This window comes from Nomascus leucogenys, chromosome 5 (genome assembly GCF_006542625.1).
Source record: "Nomascus leucogenys isolate Asia chromosome 5, Asia_NLE_v1, whole genome shotgun sequence".
Lineage (NCBI taxonomy): Eukaryota > Metazoa > Chordata > Mammalia > Primates > Hylobatidae > Nomascus > Nomascus leucogenys.
In genome coordinates this window covers 16,772,141-16,791,442 of record NC_044385.1, presented here as the reverse complement: position 1 = coordinate 16,791,442, position 19,302 = coordinate 16,772,141, and the positions used below count along the sequence as shown (strand labels likewise).

The window sequence follows — 19,302 nt, the reverse complement described above, 5'->3', positions numbered from 1 at the left end:
ATAAACCTAAAATTATTGTGAAGGAATAGCATGCTTACTGTGCTACAAAGCTTCAAAGTATATACTCTGTCCCCCACCCCAGACCTGCTGCTACACACACCCATACCTTTCAGCCACATTGCTAGCCAGATGCAGAGGCTTGGGCCTGTAATCCCAACACTTTGGGAGGCCAAGCGGGAGGACCACGGGAGGCCAAGCGGGAGGACCACTTGAGCCCAGGAGTTCAAGACCAGCCTGGGCAACATAGTGGACCCCATCTCTACAAAAAATACAAAAATTAGCTGGATGTAGTGGGACACACCTGTAGTCCCAGCTACTCAGCAGGCTGAAATGAGAGGATCGCTTGAGCCTGAGAAGTCAAGGCTGCAGTAAGCTGTAATTGCACCACTGTACTCCAGCTTGGATGATGAGTGAGACCCTGTCTGAAAAAAAAAAAAACATGGCTTATGCCCCTCCACTACCTACTGCCTATAAATTCTGGAGCTGCCACTGCTTTGAAGTAAGTAGAAAGAAAGCCTGCAGGCCAGGTGTGGTGGCTCATGCCTGTAATCCCAGCACTTTGGGAGGCTGAGACAGGCAGATCACTTGATGTCAGGAGTTCGAGACCAGCCTGGCCAACGTGGTGAAACCCTGTCTCTACTAAAAATACAAAAAATTAGCCTGGCATAGTGGTGGGTGCCTGTAATCCCAGCTACTCAGAAGGCTGAGGCAGAAGAATTGCTTGAACCCAGGAGGTGGAGGTTGCAATGAGCCAAGATAAAATACAAAAAATTAGCCTGGCGTGGTGGTGGGTGCCTGTAATCCCAACTACTCAGGTGGCTGAGGCAGGAGAATCGCTTGAACCCAGGAAGTGGACGTTGCAGTGAGCCAAGATCGCACCACTGCCTTCCAGCCTGGGTGACAAAGTGAGACTCCATCTCAAAAAAAAAAAAAAAAGCTTGCAGCATCTGGTTTTTCAAGACCATCTACCCATCAAACACAGTATAATGTAGTAGCCAAGAAAGCAGTATCCGGAGACTGACTGGGTTTGAAACCCAACTCTACCATATACTAGCCTTGTGTGGTCTTGTGTAATTCACTTGCACAAAGTCTCAAAGCTTCAGCTTTCCTTTTCATAAAATGGAGATGGTACTAATACCTACCCACCTCTTGTAGTTGTTGGGAAGATTAAATACAAGTGTAGATATCTTAATCCATTTGTTCTACTATACCAAAATGCCTGAGATTGTGTAATTTATAAATAATAGAAATTTATTTCTCACAGCTCTAGAAACTGGAGAGTCCAAGCTCAAGGCACCGGCAGGGTTGGTGTCTGGTGAGAGCCTCGTCTTTGCTTCTAAAGTGGCACCTTGCTGCTGCATCCCCCAGAGGGAATGAACACTGTCCTCACATGGCAGAAGGGCGCGAAGTGGAAGAAAGGGCCTAAGCTGGGTCCCCCCAGCCCTTCTACAAGACACTAATCCCATTGATGAGGGCAGACCCTCATGGCCTAATCATCTCCTAAAGGCCTCCCTTATACCACCACAATGGGGACTAAGTTTCAGCACATGACTTTTGGGGGCATTCAAATCATAGCTCTAGGTAAAATGTTTGAAGCAGTTCTTTGGCAATAAGCGTAATCTGTCATTACTACCCCTACTAACTGGGACAAACCCTGCTTGGCTTCTGAGAGAAAATGAGATCGGATGCCTTCAGGGTGGTTGGTACAGCCATAGGCATTTGCATCCTTCACTCACAACCTGCCCCGGCCAGCTGCTCAACATTATATTGTGGCTTATTGCTGCAGCACCCCACTCACAGATATCTGCCACCTTCCAAGTTCAGCTGAGCCACGGCAGAAATCACAACTCTTCCCTCCTCCCTTCCTCTCATCAATAAAATGGAATCATTCAGCATGAGGTAGAAAATAGATTTTTTTTTTTTTTTGAGACGGAGTCTCACTCTGTCGCCCAGGCTAGAGTGCAGTGGCGCGATCTCAGCTCACTGCAAGCTCTGCCTCCCGGGTTCACACCATTCTCCTGCCTCAGCCTCCCCAGTAGCTGGGACTACAGGCACCCGCCACCACGCCCGGCTAACTTTTTGTATTTTTAGTTGAGACGGGGTATCACCATGTTAGCCAGGATGGTCTCCATCTCTTGACATCATGATCCGCCCGCCTCGGCCTCCCAAAGTGCTGGGATTACAGGCGTGAGCCACGGCACCCAGTCGAAAATATGTTTTAATGCCACTGTCATATCTTTACTTTCTTTGTTCATATCTTTGTGGGGTTTTCTTAGAAATTAAAGTTATTAGACTCTGACATAAGTATGAGTTTCCCACCAATAGGTTCAAACACATTTTCCAAGACCCACTCTGGGGTGATTGCTTTCTATACCTGCTGCTTAATGTCAACCTGGGATTTCCCTTCACTATTATCTTGACCTTTTTCCTCATTTTTCTGTGTTGGACTCCTCTCCTTCTTGAACATCATTCTTTCCTATTGGTTTGTTTGTTTACTCATTTTAATGAAGACCATTTTCCAGGCATATGGGAGTTTAATATTATAGACTTTTTTTTTATTTTGAGACAGGATCTTGCTCCTGGGCTCAAGCAGTCCTCCCTCCTCAGCCTCCCAAGGAGCCAGGAGTACAGGTGTGCACCACCATATTCAGCTAATTTTATTTATTTATTTATGTGTAGAGGTGGAGGTCTCACTATGTAGCCCAGGCTGGTCTCGAACTCCTGGCCTCAGTCTTCCCACCCTAGCCCCACAAAGTGCTGGAATTACAGGCATGAGTCACCACGCTCAGCAAATATTTTAGACTTTGAATGCTTAAAAGTATCTTTTCCCCACTCTAGTAGTTGTTTAATAGTTTTGCTGGGTATAGAATTCTGGGTTAGAAATATTTTTCCCTCAGAATTTTGAAAAGCATTTCTCCATTGTCTTCTAGTTTCTAAAGCTGTTCTTTTGAAGTCAGAGCTATTCAGATTCCTGAACATAAACTATTTGCTTTCTTGGAGAGCATTTAGAATCTCTTCTTATAGTTTCTAAAATTTCAAGGGATGTGCTTTATTTGGGTCTTTTAAATTCTTATTCTGAGCCCTCAATAGACCTTTATAATAGGTGTGTGTCCTTCAGTGCTAGGAAACCTTCTTATATTATTTCTTTTATAACTGGCCCCTTTCTGTTTTCTCTCCTCTTCACTGATAATATTTATTTTACATTTTTGGACCTCCTGCACTGGCTTCTGATTTTCTAACACCCTGTTTTTTTTACGGATGTAATATCTTTTTATCTCTTAATATTTATGGTTTGTGGAAGTTTTATCTCTTGCAATTCCATTTTCAAGTTTTTGTTTTTCATGTTTGACTTTGCCCCCCAAGTTATCTATGGTCTCTCCTGTTCATTCACACTTAGGAGGGAGACACCCAAAGCAGGCTATTGAGTTGTAGGCTTCCTGCATAATGGGCTGCACAAGTAGGGTACTAGGACAGGAACTTGGCAGTTTTCTTAGGAGATCCCAAACTTCACTACATTTTGGTCTTTTTCTGTTTGGCCAGTCAGTTTTTCCAGAAAGGAATCTTCCATCCTTCTGCCTGAAATAAATAATGGTTGTCAGCACTCCCCCGTGCCTAGCTGTGCTTAGTGAATACAAGCACAGGGTCAGAAGGGTAAGCATCCAGTCTTCTGGACATGGAGGAGGAGCTGCCTGGTGGGGTGAGCTGGGCAGGTTCTTCACGAGGCTGACTGCTGACTGCTCTTACATAGACTTCCAAGCAGTCTTCCCATACTCTTGCCTTCCTAGTACATCCAATTCCCTCAGTCTTCCTTGGTTCTATGGCACAAATTGTTTGGCTTCACATCCTACAGGTTAAGGTTCTGATCTACCTAGTCAGGTAACACTCTTCTAATGACTTTCAGTTTATAAGTATCAAGTTGCAGTGTTTTAGCCAAATTTCTCTCGATTGCCTGCTTTTAGAAAAATATGTTCATCAATTTAAAGCATGCAGACTAGATGCAGTGGCTCACGCCTATAATCTCAGTGCTTTGGAAGGCCAAGGTGGGAGGACTGCTTGAGGACAGGAGTTCAAGACCAGCCTAGGCAACTATAGCAAGACCCTGTCTCCACAAAAATAAAAATTAAGTAGGCATTGTGGTTCATGCCTGTTAGTCCTCACTACACTGGAGGCTAAAGGCAGGAGGATGACTCGGGCCTAGGAGTTGGAGGCTGCAGTGAGCTATGATCACACCTCTGCACTCCAACCTAGGCAACAGAGCAAGACCCTGTCTTTAAAAAAAAATATTAATAATAAAGCACACATAATACCTCTTTGTCAAAAAATGGCCCTTCTAATTTTTTTCTTTTTTTTGCTTTCATTGTGACTTTTTTAGTAGGTAGTCTTCTGAAAAATCAGTTTGCCCTCTTGGGGAAAATTTTCATCTGCATGTAACATGGCAGACTGCACCAGAATTGTTGGGACCAGCTGGAAGTCCACAGGGCCCCTGAGTGCCTGTTTATATTGATCTACAAAGAGCCTTTTTTTTTATTTTTTATTTTTTATTTATGTATTTTTTTTTTTCCAGACAGAGTCCTACTCCATTGCTCAGGCTGGAGTGCAGTGGCGTGATTTCAGCTGACTGCAACCTCTACCTCCCAGGTTCAAGCGATTCTCCCACCTCACCCTCCTGAGTAGCTGGGACCACAGGTGTGTGCCACTATGCCTGGCTGGTGTTTTGTTGTTTGTTTGTTTGTTTGTTTGTTTGTAGAGATAAGGTTTCACCATGTTGGCCAGGCTGGTCTCGAACTCCTGACCTGATCTGCCCACCTTGGCCTCCCAAAGTGCTGGGGTTACAGGCATGAGCCACCACACCTGGCCAGATCTACAAAGAGTTATACCCTTGAGACCACATCTCGCTTGCATGAGAGTTTCAGGAAGTTTGAACTGGCACTTTTTGCATTGTCTGGAACAAAACCAGATAGAGAACAGCTCCTGGGAGTTGGGAAATGAGAGAAACCTATTAGAAGCTATTGACCATGAAACAGCAGGAAGCTTGGAGGAAAGAATATAATTATCTCAGGGTAAAGCAAATGGATTTGGGATCCATTAAATCCTTTGCTGTTTCCATGTAGATTTTTAAGACTTGAAACCTATGCTTTATTTGAAAACTGGGCCATTTAAATCCTGAGAACAAAAAGGAAACAATTCCACAAATAGCTAATGCATAAAATTAAACTTTTCTTAGAACATGCAGTCCTACTTCTGCTGTGTTAAATGGAAATGAGAAGTTTTCTGACTGCTTCAATTTGATAGCAGAGACAAAGCAATTTGTTCAGCTATTTTATTTTATTTTATTTTATTTTATTTTATTTATTTATTTATTTTGATATAGGGTCTCACTCTGTCACCCAAGCTGGAGTACAGCGGCACAATCACAGCTCACTGCAGCCTCGACCTCCCCAGGCTCAGAGGATCCTCCCACCTCATCCTCCCAAGTAGCGGGGACTACAGGAGTGCACCACCACGCCCAGCTAAGGTTTTGTATTTTTTTTGTAGAGATGAGATTTTGCCATATTGCTCAGGCTGGTCTTGGACTCACAGGTTTAAGCGATCTGCCCACCTAGGCTTCCCAAAGTGCTGGGATTACAGGCATGAGCCACGGTGCAGGGCCTTGTTCAACTTTTGATATCCATGGGGAATTCTCATAGGTAGAATGATTTATCAGTTTCTTTCTTTTTATGTTTTGAGACGGAGTTTCACTCTTGTCACCCAGACTGGAGTGCAATGGCATGATCTCAGCTTGGCAGAGCAGCACTCAGGTATTGCTGGCTAGCTGTGTTTATAGCTACTCCTTATTTATAAGCTAAATAAGGGGCAGGTTATTCACAAATTTTCTACAAAAGAGGTTGGGAGCTCCCGGGACTGAGAGCTCCTCCCCTTTTAAATCATATAAAGTAACTTCCTAGGGCAACGCTGCTGGGACATTTGTAAACTAATGTAAACATTTGCTGGTGGGAGTGCCTTTTAGCATGCAAATACATTACAATTAGCATATAATGAGCAGTGATGGCAACTAGAGGTTGCTTTTGTTGCCATCTTGGTTTTAGATGGTCTTGGCCAGTTTCTTTTTTTCTTTTTTTTTTTTTGTTTTGAGACGGAGTCTCGCTTTGTCGCCCAGGCTGGAGTGCAGTGGCCTGATCTCAGCTCAATGCAAGCTCCGCCTCCCGGGCTCACGCCATTCTCCTGCCTCAGCCTCCCAAGTAGCTGGGACTACAGGCGCCTGCCACCACACCCGGCTAATTTGCTGTATTTTTAGTGGAGACGGGGTTTCACCGTGTTAGCCAGGATGGTCTCGACCTTCTGACCTCGTGATCCACCTGCCTCGGCCTCCCAAAGTGCTGGGATTACAGGCTTGAGCCACCGCACCCAGCCGGCCAGTTTCTTTACTGCATCCTTTTTGACCAGATCCTGTTTCAATCAGCTGGGTTGTGACCAGTGCTCAGAAAACAAGTCCTGCTGATCTCCTGCCTCAGTGTGATTACGTGAGCTCCTTTTGCACAGGAATCCCATGGAAACTTACTGCTGCAAAATCAAGCACAGTTCAAGAAATCATATCAGATTTGTTATCTCAGCTTCCCCTCTGGGTCTTACAGATGTCAAGGAAATGATGCCCATTCACAAAAGAATGGGCAAAGTCAAAGCAAATAGTCAAGGGACTTGTCCCAGCAGGGTAGAAATTTTCAAATATTAAGAACTGGGGGCCGGGCATGGTGGATCACCTTTGGGGGCCAAAGCACACTTTGGGAGGCCAAGGTGGGTGGATCACCTGAGGTCAGGAGTTCAAGACCAGCCTGGCCAACATGGTGAAGCCCTGTCTCTACTAAAAATTAAGAAATGAGCCAGGCGTGGCGGGGCATGCCTGTAGTCCCAGCTACTCAGGAGGCTGAAGCAAGAGAATCACTTGAACCCGGGAGGTGGAGGTTGCAGTGAGCTGAGATCGCACCATTGCACTCCAACCCGGGTGACAGAGCAAGACTCCATCTCAAAAAAAAAAAAAAAAAAACTCGGATGAAAAAGCTGAATATTGACGAATCAAAAGAAAGATCTTATCACAGCACTATGGGAGGTTCAGTGGACTCACAAGTGCCCCTGCTGATGTCCCAACTTTGAAGGCCCCTAAATAGATCCACCCTATTTACCCGAGTTTGCAGGAATTTGAAAAGACTGAAGGCAAAGATGAAAATGAGAAATCTGACCTCGAATTACTGGGGCTAGTGATCAGGCACATGAATCAGGACAAAGACTGGTGCAGTGGTCAGGGTCCCTTGGCCTGACCCTCAACAGAGATCCAGGGCTTGTGCATATGTGAGGATAATGGACATGGGGTGGAGAAAAACTTCTGAGAGTCCTTCCCACAGGATCCCAATGCATTATGTTATCCAAACCTGTTGGTGAAGTCCTAATTGGGTGACAGTTTGCTAGGGAGCATCTGGGGATATAGAGATTGATGAGATGAAGGTGAAAGTTTGCATGAAAATTGGAACATTAGAACAGACTTCATGTGAAGTGCTTGTGTCTCCTCTACCTAAGTGTATTATTCGATGGAATCATGTCTGACTGGGAGCACTTCCCATTCCTAGTGTGTCTGGAATTAGTGGGTTCTTGGTCTCACTGACTTCGAGAATGAAGCCGCGGACCCTCGCGGTGAGTGTTACAGCTCTTAAGGTGGCGCGTCTGGAGTTTGTTCCTTCTGATGTTCGGATGTGTTCGGAGTTTCTTCCTTCTGGTGGGTTCGTGGTCTCGCTGGCTAAGGAGTGAAGCTGCAGACCTTCGTGGTGAGTGTTACAGTTCTTAAGGCGGCGCATCTGGAGTTGTTCGTTCCTCCCGGTGGGCTCATGGTCTCGCTGGCTTCAGGAGTGAAGCTGCAGACCTTCGCGGTGAGTGTCACAGCTCATAAAAGCAGTGTGGACCCAAAGAGTGAGCAGTAGCAAGATTTATTGCAAAGAGCGAAAGAACAAAGATTCCACAGTGTGGAAGGGGACCCGAGCGGGTTGCCACTGCTGGCTCCTGCAGCCTGCTTTTATTCTCTTATCTGGCCCCACCCACGTCCTTCTGATTGGTAGAGCCGAGTGGTCTGTTTTGACTGGGCGCTGATTGGTGCGTTTACAATCCCTGAGCTAGACATAAAAGTTCTCCATGTCCCCATCAGATCAGTTAGATACAGAGTATCGACACAAAGGTTCTCCAAGGCCCCACCAGAGCAGCTAGGTACAGTGTCGATTGGTGAACTCACCCTGAGCTAGACACAGGGTGCTGATTGGTGTGTTTACAAACCTTGAGCTAGATACAGAGCGCCGATTGGTGTATTTACAATCCTTGAGCTAGACATAAAGGTTCTCCAAGGCCCCACCAGAGCAGCTAGATACAGAGTGTCAATTGGTGCATTCACAGACCCTAAGCTAGACATAAAGGTTCTCCACATCTCCACCAGACTCAGGAGCCCAGCTGGCTTCACCCAGTGGATCCTGCACCGGGGCTGCAGGTGGAGCTGCCTGCCAGTCTCGTGCCGTGCGCTTGCACTCCTCAGCCCTTGGGTGGTGGATGGGACTGGGCACCGTGGAGCAGGGGGTGGTGCTCATCAGGGAGGCTTGGGCCGCACAGGAGCCCATGGAGGGGGTGGGAGGCCCAGGCATGGTGGGCTGCAGGTCCCGAGCCCTGCCCTGCGGAAAGGCAGCTAAGGCCCGGTGAGAAATTGAGCGCAGCGCCGGTGGGCTGGCACTGCTGGGGGACCCAGTACACCTCCGCAGCTGCTGGCCTGGGTGCTAAGCCCCTCATTGCCCGGGGCCGGCAGGGCCGGCCGGCCGGCTGCTCCGAGTGCAGGGCCCACCAAGCCTACACCCACCCAGAACTCCAGCTGGCCCGCAAGCGCCGCATGCAGCCCTGGTTCCCACTTGCGCCTCTCCCTCCACACCTCCCTGCAAACTGAGGGAGCCGGCTCTGGCCTTGGCCATCCCAGGTGGTGTTGCGATCACGGCTCACTGCAGCCTCGACCTCCCCAGCTCAAGTGTCCTCCTACCTCGCCTCCCGAGTAGCTGGGACTACAGGTGCACACCACCAAACCTGGCTAATTTTTTATTTTTATTTTTATTTTTTGTAGAGATGAAGTCTCGCCATGTTGCCCAGGCTGGTCTCAAACTCCTGAGCTTAAGCACTCCTCCCACCTTGGCCTCCCAAGGTGCTGGGATTACAGGCTTGAGATGTCACACACAGCCTGATAGTAAGTTACTGACAAATTGAGGTAATGCGGGAAATTAGAAAAAACAATCCATATCTAACCATTTCATTTTAAATTCAATACTCTTTTGGTGACTTTTTCCATATATATATATATATGGGAGTTTCTGTGCGCCACCACAGGATACTGTGGTTTATCCTGCAGAGGAAATTCAGTCATTCTCAGGTTTATTGTTTCACTGAAGTCTATTATTCACAGAAACTGAGTTTTTGTCTCACTGAGTGACCTCCATGTGCTCATGTAGCGCCAAAGGCCTTTTCTGTCACAATCATTTTTTGAGTATCTACTTAGTAGCATTTCCACAAGAAGAGTTTGAAATACTAACAAAAGTAACATTTCTTCTGATTATAAAAGTAATCTTAGGCCAGACGTGGTGGTTCACGCCTGTAATCTCAACACTTTGGGAGGCTGAGGCAGGCGGATCACTTGAGGCCAGGAGTTCAAGACCAGCCTGGCCAACATGGTGAAACCTTGTCTCTACTAAAAATACGAAAATTAGGCAGGCATGGTGGCGCACACCTGTAATCTCAGCTACTTGGGAGGTTGAGGCAGAAGTGTTGAACCTGGGAGGCAGAGGTTGCAGTGAGCCGAGATCACACAGCTGCACTCCAGCCTGGGTGACAGTGAGTGAGACTCTGTTTCAAAAAAAAAATAAATAAATAAAAGGACGACATAAAAGTAATCTTAGTTTTAAAAGATTTGGAAAATCCTAGGAAAGCAAAATGTGTTAGTTCATGTCTGGGAGGAATTGTTAGGATTTTCTAGTATACTGTTGAATTTCTGTTTAGTCTTATGTAACAAAGGCATACTTAACTAAGATGTGAATGTACTAGACATTTTGTTGGAATCTTCCTTTTCACTTAAATGTACTATCAGTATTTTAGCATATCAGTCATTTTTGCTACTGCGTTTTGTTTATTTTTATTTATTCATTTTCTTTTGAGACAGGATCTCACTCTGTCACCCAGGCTGGAGTGCAGTGGCATAATCATAGCTCACTGCAGCCTCAAACTCCTGGGCTCAAGTGATCCTCCCACTTCAGCCTCCCAAGTAGCTGGGACCACAAGTGCATGCTGCCATGCTCAGCTAAATTTTTTTTAATTGTTTCTTGGAGACAGTCTCCCTATGTCGCCCAGGCTGGTCTCAAACTCTTGGGCTGAAGTAATCCTTCCACCTTGGCCTCCCAAAGTGCCGGGATTACAGGTGTGAGTCACTGTGCCCGGTCTTCTACCATGTTTTTAGAAGCTGTATATATTTATTTTTTATGTTAGGGAATCGTAGATGTTTAGTTATTGAAGAAGTGAGTTAATGTGGAAAATAATAAAATATGATATATATCTAAACACTTTATTTTTAATTTAAACAACAATATATTCACTTTGCAATCTTTTTTTTTTTTTTTTGAGATAGAGTCTTGCTCTCTCACTCAGGCTGGAGTGCGCGGAGGGCAGTAACGCAGTCTCAGGTGAATGCATCCTCAACCTCCTGGGCTGGAACGATCCTCCCACCTCAGCCTCCCAAGAAGATGGGACTACAGGTGCATTTTTTGGTGTATTTTTATATTTATTTTGTATATTTTATATATTTTGTAGAGACGGGGTTTTGGCATGTTGCCCCGGCTGGTCTCGAATTCCTGGACTCAAATGATCCACCCACCTCAGCCTCCAAAAGTGCTGGAATGATAGGCGTGAGCCACTGCGCCTGGCCTCACTTTGCAAAAGTGCTGGACTGATTGGGGTGAGCCACCGCGCCAGGCCTCACTTTGCAAAAGTGCTGGAATGATAAGCGTGAGCCACTGTGCCTGGCCTCACTTTGCAATCTTTTGGCTACAGGCATAAAGCTTATTCTTGGAGAGTGGATCCACATATTCCAGTTTCATGTCTAAACCATACCCGTAATATCCACTTTTCATTTCTGTAGAATGGATGAATGGATCCAGAACGTAAAAGACCTTTTTTTGAGACAGAGTTTTGCTCTTGTTGCCTAGGCTGGAGTGCAGTGGCGAGAGAGCTTGGCTCACTGCACAGCCTCTGCCTCCTGGGTTCAAGCGATTCTCCTGCCTCAGCCTCCTGAGTAGCTGGAATTACAGCTACTCAGGAGGTGCCCACCATGCCGGGCTAATTTTTGTATTTTTAGTAGAGACAGGGTTTCACCATGTTGGCTAGGCTGATCTGGAACTCTTGACCTTAGGTAATCTGCCTGCTTTGGCCTCCCAAAGTGCTGGGATTGCAGGCATGAGCCACCGTGCCCTGCTCAGAACATAAAAGACCTTTAAAGACACTTAATGCAACCTCCTAGATCATGTGCAAATTTTTCCAGGCTAGGCCAAGTGTGGTGGCTCATGCCTGTAATCCCAACACTTTGGATGGCTGACAGGAGGATCACTTGAGGTGAGGAGTTTGACACCAGCCTGGTCGACATAGCAAGACCCCCATCTTTATTTTTAAAGAAAGGAAAATTTCCAGGCTTTTTTTTTTTTTTTTTTTTTTGAGATGGAGTCTTGCTCTGTCACCCAGGCTGGAGTGCAGGGGTGTGATCTTGGCTCACTGCAACCTCCGCCTCCCAGTTTCAAGCAATTCTCCTGCCTCAGCCTCCCAAGTAGCTGAGACTACAGACATGTACCACCACGCCCAGCTAATTTTTGTATTTTTAGTAGAGACAGGGTTTCACCACATTGGCCAGGCTGGTCTCAAACTCCTGACCTCAGGTGATCCACCCCCATCGGCCTCCCAAATTGCTGGGATTACAGGTGTGAGCCACCGCCCCCGGCCTCCAGGCTTTTAATGACAAATACAACTGGCATAAATGGGTGTTTAGAATGAATGTGGCTGAGTCTTAGGCAGCATGCTGTTGAATTTTTCAGAACACAGATGTACAGATTATCCAAGAGTCCTGTTGGCCACTGGCGTTTTATAGGAGACTGGAGAATGTCAGTTATTTTGGCCAATCAGGTAGTGGAATTAGGAGAGGGTCTGCCCTGTCCGCTGCGTGGGTGTGCCCGAAGTCGTTATCCACTCCCCTGTGGCCGGACATTCCAGTGGTTTCCAGTTCAGTCTTCTCAAATGTGCATGATCACAGTGATCCTTAGGATGAATTCCTGGAGGTGTAATTGTGCTATGTATGTACATAGATGTACTATTGTGTCCAGAATTGGTTCCTTCCAGTGGGTTCTTGGTCTCGCTGTCTTCAAGAATGAAGCTGCAGAGCCACTTGAGCCACTGTGCCCGGCAAGACTACTCTTAATTAAACAATGAATGAATACATGTTTATGAGCATTCATGTAAACAGGTATTTTCCTATACTGTTGGAGAGAACTTAAAATGATATAACCCTCCTGATGAGCAATTGGTAATGCTTAAATTTAAAATGTAATTTGGCAGAGCAATTTCTAAAAATACATCCCATAGATATATTCGCATAAGCAAATATGAGGATGTGCATAGGTTTTCAGAATTTTTTTTTTGTAATCACCAAAACTTGAAGCCAACCAAGTAATTGGAAAACGCAAAATTATGATATATTCATTCACTGTGATTGACAACTACCCAATCACAGAAGAAAAACCCAGTGAGGTACAGCTAGAGGTACTGATGTGAGATGTCTTAAAAACACTGAACTGCTAAGTGACTAAAATCAAGATGCAGAACTGTATGCAGAGTATGATCCAATTTCTGGAAAAATATGTACATAAAATTCTTACTAGTGGTTATCTCTAGTGAGTGGGATTGTTGGGAGATAAGGACTTTGACTTTTTACTTTAACTCTTCTGCACATTGCATATGGATTGAAGCTTCCTCTGTAGGCAAGTGTGGCTTATTTACGCTTTTCCAAACTCTGCAATCTATCCAGGAAGGTATCTTCCTGTGACACCCACATTCCCACTTCTATGCCTTGGGCTCAGGTCCTACTCTTCCTTTTTCTTTGCACATTTAAGTCTTGTCCATTCTTCTAGGACCAGTTCAAATGCCAACAATTCCATGAGAACTTTCTTAACTCCTTAAAAGTACACTGCTCTCCTCCTTCTTGGTATTCCCACTGTACACAGCTGTGCATTTAATTATTCTCTCACTTATATTTGTTGACTTTTTCCAATTTCTAAGCATCTTAAGAGGACAAAGTATGTTTAAAATTATTAAAATTCTTCTGCACTCCCACATTACAGTCAATATGAAGCATAGCGTTCAATACTTTTAAATATGTGGTAGTTTCCTCAGTATATACATATTACTTTCAAAAGGGCAAGCCTGGCCAGGCATGGTGGCTTACACCTGTAATCTCAGCACTTTGGGAGGCCGAGGCGGGTGGATCACCCGAGGTCAGGAGTTCAAGACCAGCCTGGCCAACATGGTGAAACCCCATCTCTACTAAAAATAAAAAAATTAGCCGGGCATGGTGGTGGGCCCCTGTAATCCCAGCTACTCAGGAGGCTGAGACAGGAGAATGGCTTGAACCCAGGAGGCAGAGATTGTAGCGAGCAGAGATTGCACCACTGCACTCCAGCTTGGGCGATATGGGAAGACTCCCTCTCAAAAAAAAAAAAGCCGAGCCTTGTCATTTAGTTCCTAGGTCTTGTGGCCTACATTTTATTTTCTTTATTTAGAGATGTGCAGATGGTATAAAATCTACTTTTTAGAATAAATTCCCATTTTGTACCTCTGAAATTTTCATTCAAGAGAATTTTTAAAAATTGAGATCTGATTTATTCACAATTCTGACAGTAAGCAGAACAATTACTTAATTTAGCAAACAGCTTCCTAAGTATCCTCCCCATATAAATAAAACAAAAAACTAGGGTCTTCAAAGAATATTTCAGTAACAAGAATATAAAAATATTGAATACCAACTAAAGAGCAATAGATATAATATCGTAATATCACTTTTATCCAGTGTAAGACAATTTTTAAGCTTTATTTTTATGAAACATTTCAGATTCCCTCATATCACAGCACATCAATAAGCCATATGTACATAGACTGACTTTTATAGTACATGTCATGTCCCAAATTCCCAATCCTAGGTAAGATATCAAGTTACAAAATACAAGTGCCGATAATTAAACTATAGGTAGTATATTAAAGTGAGTTTTTAGCAATTATGTGAAATGAGGCTTTAATCAAAGTGAGACTTAGTGCCACAAGGTATCTTTTTTCCCAAGAGTAATTAATTCAGTCAAGCCCATGATTCCAAGCTCAAGTGACAAGTTTTATATTCTTGAAGCAAACAAGAAAAGGCAATCAATGCTTAAGTGGTATATTTTAGTATATATTATATTTTGGGACAATCTCTCGTTGCATTCAATTTTTAGAACTTGTCGTGGGTCTAATAGAACAAAAGAATTAGAGAAGAAAGCCCACTCCACTTTGAGGAATGGAACATAATTGTTTTGTCTGGGTACAAAGGTACGTTACAACACTGGGGGTCTTTAGTCAACTTCCCATACTAATTGACTCACCAAAAGCATACTTCCTTCAGCTACAACTGTAATTGGAACACACAGATTTTACCTGAAGAAAATCCTGTACTTCCAGTTTTAAAAAGCAGACAATTCTATGAAGAAGCAACCATTTAAATATCTAACTATAGACATGAAGTTTTTACAACTTCATGCCTTATGAGGAATTTTGATTTCAGAAGTATCATTTCACAGACTCAGCATTATATATTTATACATATTTCATACAGTATAGTATTAGAAACTGTAAATGGCACAGAATAATCATAATTATCACAAAATTTTAACAATTTCCAGTGATCTTAAAAAGACAAATTATAACCGCCTTTGCTCAGCTAAGATATCCAGTTATGGTTATAACTTTCGAAAATCCTAAAGTTATGTGAAAAAATTAGTCAAAGAAAATCTGTAAATCTGATACTTTCCAATATTTTAAATATGCATAGCTAAAGAGAAAATAAAGGGGTTGATCTGGCACATGAATAATTAAGTCAATGAATTTTACAACCCTGAGCCACTTTGGCAACTATTTTAGGTTTCACATATTTTTCACAGTCTTAGTACCACCACTTTCATTCAGATAAAAGAAATGACCTTTTGAAATCATGGGCATCAAATTTGGTGCTTATGGACAAGAACCACCACTAGAAGCTGGAGACAAAATGGATCACAGCAAGCAGTTTCTCTCAAAGTATAAGGAACGTTATAGAATATACAATAGAAGTGATAGTTTAGAAACCTTGGGAAGCTCGTATTTCTTTAGTTATTTTGTTTTACTAAACAATTTGAAGTAAGCATTATATTCATGTTTAAAAACAAAGCAAGGAAAAACAAAAAATGAAACAAAAATGCAGCATGGAACATTTTAGGAGTCACAGAAGGTTCTCTTCTTCCCTTTGTTTTGGGCACATTGTCTCACCTGTTTTCACTTTGTTACAAAAAGAAACAAAACCAAATCTCTGCTCAGAGTAGTCATAGTGAGAACACTGAGATTTGCATATGTTTTTCTGATTTCCCATCCATCTAGACCCTGAAATCTAAATATTTCAGTTAAAACCTTTTTTCCATTTGCATGAAATCTGGGTCACTATATATCCTACCCTGAATGGGGGAGGATGGGACAGCTATATCTTATACTGAAGCGGTGGGAGCTAAAACCTGGCAACTGCTGCCAGAGTCCCCAATGTGTCTTGCTTATTATTTTTTAAAATGTGACAAAGACAAAAGCTACAGCTGGAAACTCACACAATTTAGAAATATGTTGAAAAATTTTATTATAGTCCTTAGGATTTCCAAGTAAATGCTCCGAAATCAAGTATTACAAAGCTGCTAATTAGCAACTGAAAATTAGCCATTCAAATTATATTAGAAATATTTGCTGAATTGTTTTTATGAAAGCTTCCTCTTGGATTCTGTCAGGATCAGAGTATCTGAATCCACACACCAGCTAGTTTCAAGAAAGAATTCTTTTGACTAAAACTTACCCTAAAACCAATTTTCCCAATGCTTTTCCTTTTCCCAAATAGTCCAACGTTTTGAGGAGAAATATATGAGGCAGGGTGTTTTATAACCCATTAGGAAACCTAACATTTTAGTTAACTGGGAAACTTTCCACAACATACTTAAACTCTATGTATTTATAGATATTATGACTCTGCTGTATAATATATACTGTGGGAAAAAAAAGAAAAGACTAGCCTGGGCAACATGGTGAAACCCCATCTCTACAAAAAATACAAAAATTAGCTGGGTATGGTGGTGCCTGTCTGTGGTTCCTGCTACATGGGAGGCTGAGGTGGGAGGATTGCCTGGGCCCGGGAGGTCAAGGCTGCAATGAGTCGAGACTTTGCCAGTGCACTTCAGCCTGCGCAACAGGGTGAGACCCTGTCTCAAAAAAAAAAAAAAGAAAAGAAAAGAAAAGTGTTTTATCAAAGGATAAAACTGAAATGCTATAGTGTATAGTGTGACCATAATTTCAAAAGAGAATTAGCATAATTTAAAAGGATAGCTAGCATACTATATGTTTTAATAATTCCAGTATTTTTGTTATTTGGGCTTAATTTAACTTCTTTTCCTCTTTTTGATTTTTGTATTTTTAAGAGGACACTTTTAATTTTCAAGTTGTGTTTGAAACTATAAAGAGTATGCTAATACAACTTAATATAAATATAAATAATATATAAGCTCTCTCTCTCTCTATATATATATATACATATAAACAGACCCAGGCATTAGACCACTGATGCTGTACTTTCAGGATTCACACGAATAAGTCTAGATGCATTCCTCAGATCTTGGAGTTGCTTGGCAGGTTTCCCCACACCTTCTTCAAACCTTTTCTCCACCACAGGGAGGACTGTTTCATATAAAAAGGATGCATTCTGTCTGATAAAAGCTTTCTTCTCTGGATCCTGCTCACATCGAAGACTATAATCCACATGCTGAACAGCAACCAAAATGATTTCCACCAGGCTCTCCAAAAGTACCATGTGCAGCTCTGGGAAATACAGCTTCAGGGCCTCTTCTAAGAAGCCCATGGTCTGTTTGGTGAAAGCAACCACTGTGTAACTTAGGTTCACCCAGCAGTCATCCCCTGTGTACTGCTCAAAGTTACTTACCCCACAACTTTTCATCTCTTCTTTGAGCTTACCCAGGGCTTCTGGCGTCATCAAGTTCATCCTCCTCCACATCTCTTCAGAGTTGCGATGTTTAGTGGCTTCAATGATGATTTCTTTGTAACTGTGCAAGGCCCCTTGGATGTCTTTCACCAGAAGGGCATGGATGATGAAGGTGAGGTCCAGTCCGATATCACCCAGTTGCTGGCAATGCTCCTTAGCCACTTTTACACACTCAGCTGCTGTAGAGAGGCTCTCCTTACTATCAAACACCTGCTTGCTAAAAGCATCCACGAACATGCCCATGGCTGATCTTGCCCAGACCACAAAGGCAGAGTAGCAGCCGCTGTCAGTGCCTGCAAAATCGATCTCAAATTCTCTTGCAGTCTCGAGAAGGCTGGTAAAGAAGACATGGCACAGCTTATGAATATAGAGTAAAGTGGCACCTTCAATGCGAAGCTGACGAATTGCAGTATGAACAGCGGCTGCCCTGTTTCTCAAAAATAGCTCACAGGCCTTCGTGCACTGGCCCAGCCGGATCAGTTGGGAAACTGCTCTGCGAGTAGCCTTCGGTCCACCTCTCAGGGAACGATCTGGGGAGAGTTCGAAAACTAGCACCTCAGTGAGCTGTCGAACGCGCTCCTCCACTTTGGCCCTTAGTTCTTTTACAGGAGGTGGGCTAGGCTTATCTTCCAGGTAATGGTTCAATTTATCCAGCAGGTCAACGGCCCCTTCAAAGTCTCTCTGCGCAATGCAGACATCCAGGTCTTCCGGTAACTCCTGGATCCATTCCATGGAGAGGTCCACCTTCTCTTCCTCTACCTCAGGAACAGCTGGTTCTTCTTCTTCGTCATCCTCAAATGGGTTAGTGGCCTTGGAAGTCACTTGGGGTGGCCCTCGAGGGGCCGCTGCCTCCTCCTGCTCCCTTCGCCTTTTCTCACTGAGGGCTCTCTTGGTGTCCTCCAGCACTTCCAGCCACTCTCGTTTGATTTTAGCATTTTCGGCCTGGAAAATACGGCTCTCGGGGAACATAAGCAGCTTGAACATGTCCTTCATGGGCGGGTTGTCCTTGACATTGACTACGGCCAAACCATCTAGGGAATAGAGAGCGTTGTAGCGATACATCCCCCGCCGCTGAGGCAGCCAGGTAGCCACCAACAAACAATCGTTCATGAGAAAGCCGTGCACCCGCTGCAGTTGGGCCATGTGGTCCGCATCGTATTCCACTAGGTCCCCATTGTACACCAGGTACTGTCCCGGCGTCTCCAGCAGATGCCTGCAGCCTTCCACCTTCTCAAGCAGGGTGGTGAGAGTGCGCTGCTTTCCTTCCTCGCCCGGACCGGAGCCGTCGCGGGAGGCGCCCCCGGGGGTGGAGAAAAAGCCAGCCTGGCCTCGGAGGTGGTCTCGGCCCCCCGCCCCACCGACTCCCTCCTCCCCTCCAGAGGCGGCGGCGGCTCCGGCGGCAGCTGCGGCAGGCAGCAACGTAAGCGGGATGCTCTCCAGGCTGCTTTTCTGCTCGGTCAGCAAGTGGCTGAGCTGGTACATCTCGCTCTCCAGGTAGGAGATCTCGCGGGCCGTCTCTATGAACTGCCGGTAGTTCTGGTAAACGTTGCGCTTCAGGTTCTGCGCCGTCTCCTCCGCCAGCGCCTGGATGCGCTGCCGGTGCTCCTGGAGGTCCCGGTCCCCATCCGACTGCTGCGAGAGCTGCTTCACGTACAGCCGCGCCTCAAAACCCCCTGACTCCAGCTGCCGACGCAGGCGGCTCGCCCCACTGTCCGACATCGCCATCGCCATTTCCGTCCGGGTCTCACGCACTCACTGTCAGTATCGACGCCGCAGCCGCCGAGGCTGTCTAGACCCACCCAAGGCCAGCCGAGCTCCTGGGCTGAGGAAGCAGGAATGGGAACGAGACGAGTACGCCTGCGCCGGGTCTGAGCGCCAGACACTGCGCCTGCGCAAAT

The 19,302-nt window shown here is 44.7% G+C and overlaps 1 protein-coding gene across 1 annotated transcript; it reads right to left on the bottom strand.

Moving 5' to 3' along the window:
- Positions 1-13,951: 13,951 nt before the first annotated feature.
- Positions 13,952-19,256, bottom strand: EXOC8 (exocyst complex component 8). The gene has a single exon (XM_003267260.3). The coding sequence runs from the start codon at positions 19,133-19,135 to the stop codon at positions 16,958-16,960; it is 2,178 nt and encodes a 725-aa protein (XP_003267308.2). The 5' UTR covers positions 19,136-19,256; the 3' UTR covers positions 13,952-16,957.
- Positions 19,257-19,302: the final 46 nt, after the last annotated feature.

Excerpts from the sequence above, each read along its gene's own strand:
- EXOC8 (XM_003267260.3), bottom strand. The coding sequence starts at position 19,135 with ATGGCGATGGCGATGTCGGACAGTGGGGCGAGCCGCCTGCGTCGGCAG.